This window comes from Mustela lutreola, chromosome 2 (genome assembly GCF_030435805.1).
Source record: "Mustela lutreola isolate mMusLut2 chromosome 2, mMusLut2.pri, whole genome shotgun sequence".
Classification (NCBI taxonomy): domain Eukaryota; kingdom Metazoa; phylum Chordata; class Mammalia; order Carnivora; family Mustelidae; genus Mustela; species Mustela lutreola.
This window is the reverse complement of record NC_081291.1, coordinates 117,579,465-117,585,235: the sequence shown is the minus strand read 5'-3', so window position 1 is coordinate 117,585,235 and position 5,771 is coordinate 117,579,465. Positions and strand designations below refer to the sequence as shown.

Below are 5,771 nucleotides of genomic sequence, written 5' to 3'. Positions count from 1 at the left end.
GCGTCCCCTCCTCGGCGGGCGGGCCGAGGGCGGTGCCCTCCGCGCCACTCCGCCCGCCCGCCCATCCACGGGGGCTGGCCCAGCCGGGCGGGGGTCTGCGTTGGGGCCGCCTCCCGAACTGCCGGGAGGCGGAAGGGGGAGCTTGGAACGTTCTACCTGGTTCCCCCTCTGCGCCGAGGCCTGGGACTGAGAGGGGCGCGGGGGGCTAGAGTGGGGGCGGGGCCGCTGGCACGTGGAGGGGCCGAGCCCGGCCCGCGGTGCCGGGAGTCCCGGCTGGAGGGGCTGATGGGGCTGGAGACGCCGGGGCGGTAGGGCCTGGGGCCGGTGCTGCAGTCTAAATCAGGCTCTGGGCTCTGTCTCTCAGACTGGAGCCCACTCTGGCTTCTCCGGAGGGGCCAGCGGCTCAGACGGGCCTGGCAAGGCCCCTCTGCTCTGTCGAGGGTGAGAAGCAAAGGTGGGGGGGGGGGACCCAAGGGGGGTTCGCTAGGCCTAGAAGCCGGGGCCAAGGAGGTGATGCTCGGAACGGAGACGCTCGGTCTCTCTCATTCTCCTCCCTCCTCCTCCTCTTTTCCGCGGCTCCCTAGGAAGTCGCACCTGGAACAGCCCGGCCCGCGGGGTGTACCCGGGTGGAGGTGGGGAGGGAAAGTGAAGGGGTGAGGCTCGAGGGAAGAGATGTCTAGGTGCTGGCGAGGCCTCCTGGAAGGCGGGCGTGGGGGTACAGAGGTCGCTTTTTCCTGGCAGGGCCCAAGGAGAATCTCGAGTAGCTCCTGACGTCTCGCCACCGTGGGGGAACAGAGGCGAACAGCCTGCTGGGGCTCTGCGTTCTCTCTCAGGGTCCGGAGGAGGATAGAGCAGAGGGTGGGGTGAGCACAGGGTGGATGGGCAATGTAGGAGCTAGTGCTGGGGGAGAGGTCAGTGCACAGGAAACAGGGAGTGTGCTGGACGACGCAGGACCAGCATGAAGGGGCATGTGGGAGGCAGAGGCAGTGCCAGAAAGGGGACAGTGTGAGAGGAGCCAGCACCCAAGAGGAAGGGGCAGTAGAAAGGAAGAGCCAGTGTCTGTGGGAGAGGACAGTGCCTGCATGAAGGAGCCCATTGACCAGCGTCCAGAGGGAGAAGGCAGTGGTGCGGGAACAGGTAGTACCAAGCTGAAGGGGCAGTGCTCAGGAGGAGAGCAGTGCGATGGGGTTAATGCCGGGCTGAAGGGGCGGAGTGGAAGACAGTAGGGCCCAGGGGAAGAGGGCAGGTAGGGAGGGTAGAGTACCAGGGGAGGGGACAAGTGTAGGCTTTCCTCTTCCCCATAGTGACATCATGGCAAATTCCCAAACTGGACGGACCCGGCTCGGGTGACATCCAGCAGGGCCAAGCCGGTCAGGTCCTGGCCGGGCGAGGCCTCAGTGCCAGCTGGGGGGTACTGGGCTCTGCGCCCTGCAGGGTCAGCGCGCTGGGGGCGGAGTTCTCTTCTGCCCGCCCCCGGCGCGGACTGTGCCCTCGCCGGGCACGCAGACCAGCAGGTTAAGGCTTGGGCCGGGCTTCTCTGGGCCAAGGATCAAGGCCCCCGTGCATTCCAGTCTTCCCGACCCGGACTCTCAAGAGGGCGCAGTAGAGCTTCGGCGTACAGCTAGAAACGGCGCCACCTCGGCCGGAGGTGGAACTAATCGTGTCCCCGCCCCAGGGGCGGAGTTATCCGGCCCTGAGACCCGCCCTAAACCCTGAGATCTCTAGGAAGGACTCATTCGGGGCGGAAGTTAGGAAGCCCCGAAAGGCAGGCGGCGGAAGTAGTGGCGTTGCTGAATTTCCGTGCGCATGCGTTGACCTAGTCCCTCGCTGCCGCTCTTTAGGTGCTATCTTTCGCGTCTCCAGTCCTTTACTGCGAGTGAGGGGGAGGGTGTACCCCTAGGCGTGGTTGCGCTCCCAATCCCTCTGCTGCTCTCGTGGTCACCCTAGCATGGCGGGCATCCTGTTTGAGGATATTTTTGATGTGAAAGACATTGACCCGGAGGGCAAGAAGTTTGACCGAGGTAAGGTGTACGGAGACATAGGGGCGGTTTAGAGGAAGGGGGTAACCTCCTCGGGGACACGCCCCTGGGCCCCTTGTCCACCCACCCACCCACGTGGCCTCCCCCTACCGGCAGTTCCTGATACAGGAATCTCCCTTAGGAGACCATGTATAGATGAGAACACGGAGACCCCGAACGCGGCCTGGCTTCACACAGGCTGTGCCGTGTGCCTGGATGGCCTTTTCTCGGGTGCTGGTAGACCGTGCATCTTTCTAATCGCTTCCCACTCTGTGGTAGTCGCTGTACCGTGCACCTTACACACACTTTGTCCTAACTATTTCTTTCAGGAGGCAACATGAGGTAGTTGGTGTCTTACCCATTTTGTTCCGAGAAGTTAAGTAACCTACCCAAGGCTGCACAGTGAAATAGTCCGACTTCAGAGGCTATATTCTTGTATTGTCCTAAGAACCTTTTTTTTTTTTTTTAAAGATTTTATTTATTTATTTGACAGACTAAGATCACCAGTAGGCAGAGAGGGAGGCAGAGAGAGAGGAGGAAGCACGCTCCCTGCGGAGCAGAGAGCCCGATGTGGGGCTCGATCCCAAGACCCTGGGACCATGACCCGAGCTGAAGGCAGAGGCTTTAACCCACTGAGCCACCCAGGCGCCCCTGTCCTAAGAACCTTAGCTTAGAATTGACTGCTTGCTATACAGCTTTCTATTCTGTCCTCGATCACTAATCATTCCTCTTTGGTGTCTCTTCCTTTGCCTGGAGACTGAGATGTTCTTCGACACAAACACCAGTTCTTAGAGTCCTGGTAATCCACTCAGCACAGCATCTGGCACAGAAAGACAAAACCTTTGGATGAATGAATAACTTGCCCAAAGTCAGTTTATTTCTTAATCATCTAGGCAGGCCCAGAACCAGGATATTATTGATTGCTAGAGGACCTTTGATTCTTTTCTGGGATTCTGTCCACTTGCCATACTTTTCTCCCCTGTCCTCCTGGCATATGTCTGCAATTCTTTGGGAGCAGATGAGAGGCTAGTGGATGCAGACTGGGTTAGAATGAGTGTTCAGTTACATATAATCCTTCAAAGTGGGGTCTGCCAGGTCTGCCCTGGGCTTGGCAATTACCTATGTGGCTCTTTCTCTGCTTCCCTCCAGTGTCTCGACTACATTGTGAGAGTGAATCTTTCAAGATGGACCTGATCTTAGATGTAAACATTCAGATTTATCCTGTAGACTTGGGTAAGTATTGAACACAGACAATAGCAGGAAGCTTTTTTTCATTTCAGCTGTTCTTCACCCTCAGAAAGTGCCATGATTTTCAGGTGATAAGTTCCGGTTGGTCATAGCCAGTACCTTATATGAAGATGGTACCCTGGATGACGGTGAATACAACCCCACAGATGATAGACCTTCCAGGTGAGGAAATGAAGAAGGGAGTACTTGAAATATGCCTGAGGACTAAGTAGATGAGTGGTATAGAAGGACCCTTATTTAATTTGTGGAATAAGTGATTATCAGTAGAATCTGAGCAACCATAGGAAATTGCAGCACTCAAGATTTCAGACAGCCAGGTGTTTATCCAGGGCAGTGATTACATGCTGTAGGTTGTAACTTACTGATGGCTGAAGAGATGACCACTCAGTGATCCAGGCTGTGTGAACCTTGCATCTTGGGAGAGAGTTTGGTGTAATGGAAAGGCTTTGGAGTTCCACTGAGTTCACATCTCAGGCTTACCACTTACTTGTTGAATAGCCTTAACCTCTTGTAGCCTCAGTTTCCCTGTCAGTAAAGTACAGATGGTCACACCTTGCTCATAGGGTGGCTGGGAGGACTAAATGGCATTGTGTTTGGAATACATCTGTTAGAATGTTGACACTTAGTTACCGTTTTTAAAGGGCTTCTTATTATTGTTAACTACTTTGAAGAATAACCTTGCCACTGCTGTTCCACAGGGCTGACCAGTTTGAGTATGTAATGTATGGGAAAGTATACAGAATTGAGGGCGACGAAACTTCTACTGAAGCAGCAACTCGTCTGTAAGTGCCATGGTCTTGTGAGAACCCTTGTACCCCAGCCCTCTTCTGATAATCTGAGCTCTGCTATGGAAATTTGTACCACGCTTCATGTTTCCTGGGTTTGATCTCTGTCCCCAAGGCACCTCAGATCTAGGTGGGACCCAGAAAGAAACTGTTGTGGGAATAGTTTCCAGTCAGAAATGTAGGCTGCTCACTTGACCCTTTGTCAGGACCTCAGGGCCCAAGGGTCCAAATGAGAAACTGGTGATCTTGCTATGTGAAGGGCAAAGGAAGGTTGCTTCCCTAAGAACTAGATGCAGCAGTAAGGGATTAAACTGCTAGGCTTTCTTGTTTTTGTTTATTTGTGTGTGTTTTGCTATTCTACAATCCAGTCCCTACTTCTTTGGTTTCCCTGCCCAACTGTTTTTCCTTTTCTGTAAAATCTTATTAAAACAATATGTACCCTTTGTAAGAAATTTGAAAAGCAGAGAAGTAATGTGAAGAAGCAAAAAAAGTCATCTATAATTCCATACCCAGAGGGAATCTTTTACATAAACATTTTTGAATATTCTAGTTTTTTCCTGTGTACTTTTTTCTTTAAGATTACCTTATTACAATGTTTTATTCTGCTCTTTTAGCTTTAAGTTATGTAAAACATTTCCCCTTGTCTGTTTAAAGCTTTTCCTAAACATTTTAATAGCTGCATAACATTCCAGTAAATGGATATATCTTAATTCATTTAACCATTTCTGTCATCCTGGGTGTGTAGCAATTTCCACTTTTTGTTGATAGAAAAGAACACCTCTTTGCACAAATCTTTGCCTTCATCCTTCTCTGAATTTTGGTTCCTAATGACAAACACTAGAAGAGTGCCTCCTTTTCTTAAAAAAGGGATGGAGAGCCACTGGGTCACTGCCGCTCCAGAGCTTAAACTCATGAGACTGGGGCCTTCCATTTCAGCTCTGCCTATGTGTCCTATGGCGGCCTGCTCATGAGGCTGCAGGGTGATGCCAACAACCTGCATGGATTTGAAGTGGATTCCAGAGTTTATCTGCTGATGAAGAAACTGGCCTTCTGAAGCACACAGGAAGCCAACCTTGCTGCTTAGTCACTCAGGAGTTGGACATCCATTCAAGCCTGAGGAGCAGTTACTACTGACCACCTGTTCAGGAAAGGGCTGGCTGAGTGGATGGCCACTGGGGGTGCATCTTTAGGTGGTCTGGACTCAGTGGACTCAACTTGCCTGTGAAAGACCCAATGGGAGAGCTTAAAACAAATCAGAAGTTGTTTTGTGTATATGATTTTTTAATTAAACTTTACTTTTTCAGACTCTTTAAAAAAAAATCTTTTCTATTACCCTAAAATCTTTTTTTTTTTTTTCCAATTTGTCTGTGGTATATTTCTGGCCCACAGCCAGATGATCACATGTCAATGTAGGATCTATTCTGGCCTTTTGGTATCTGGGTTTAGGGTTATCTCAGCCTCCTGGTTGCCTATCCTCATTTATTCTCTAATGTGATTTTCTATCTGGGAGAGAGAGTATTGTGCTTTTGGCTCTTGAGGGCACCCCAGGCCCGGAAGATACCACCCATTTGGCATAGAATTTTGAATTGGCAAGGAGCCCTGCTTGTGTCCTTCCAACACTTTCAGTCTCTTAGGAAGTCAGATCACGTTGATTTGAATGAGTCACTTGCATAGCCTGGAAATGTTCATTTTTGCGGAAGCTTTGGGAGGAGGCTTTTAG

The 5,771-nt window shown here is 51.6% G+C and overlaps 1 protein-coding gene across 1 annotated transcript; it reads left to right on the top strand.

Annotated features, from left to right (window-relative positions):
• Nucleotides 1-1,777: 1,777 nt before the first annotated feature.
• On the top strand, nucleotides 1,778-5,371 carry POLR2H (RNA polymerase II, I and III subunit H). The gene is made up of 5 exons (XM_059163264.1): nucleotides 1,778-2,021; nucleotides 3,168-3,251; nucleotides 3,335-3,428; nucleotides 3,965-4,048; nucleotides 4,988-5,371. Exons 1-5 carry the CDS (start codon nucleotides 1,949-1,951, stop codon nucleotides 5,103-5,105), a joined length of 453 nt encoding a protein of 150 aa, XP_059019247.1. The 5' UTR covers nucleotides 1,778-1,948; the 3' UTR covers nucleotides 5,106-5,371.
• Nucleotides 5,372-5,771: the final 400 nt, after the last annotated feature.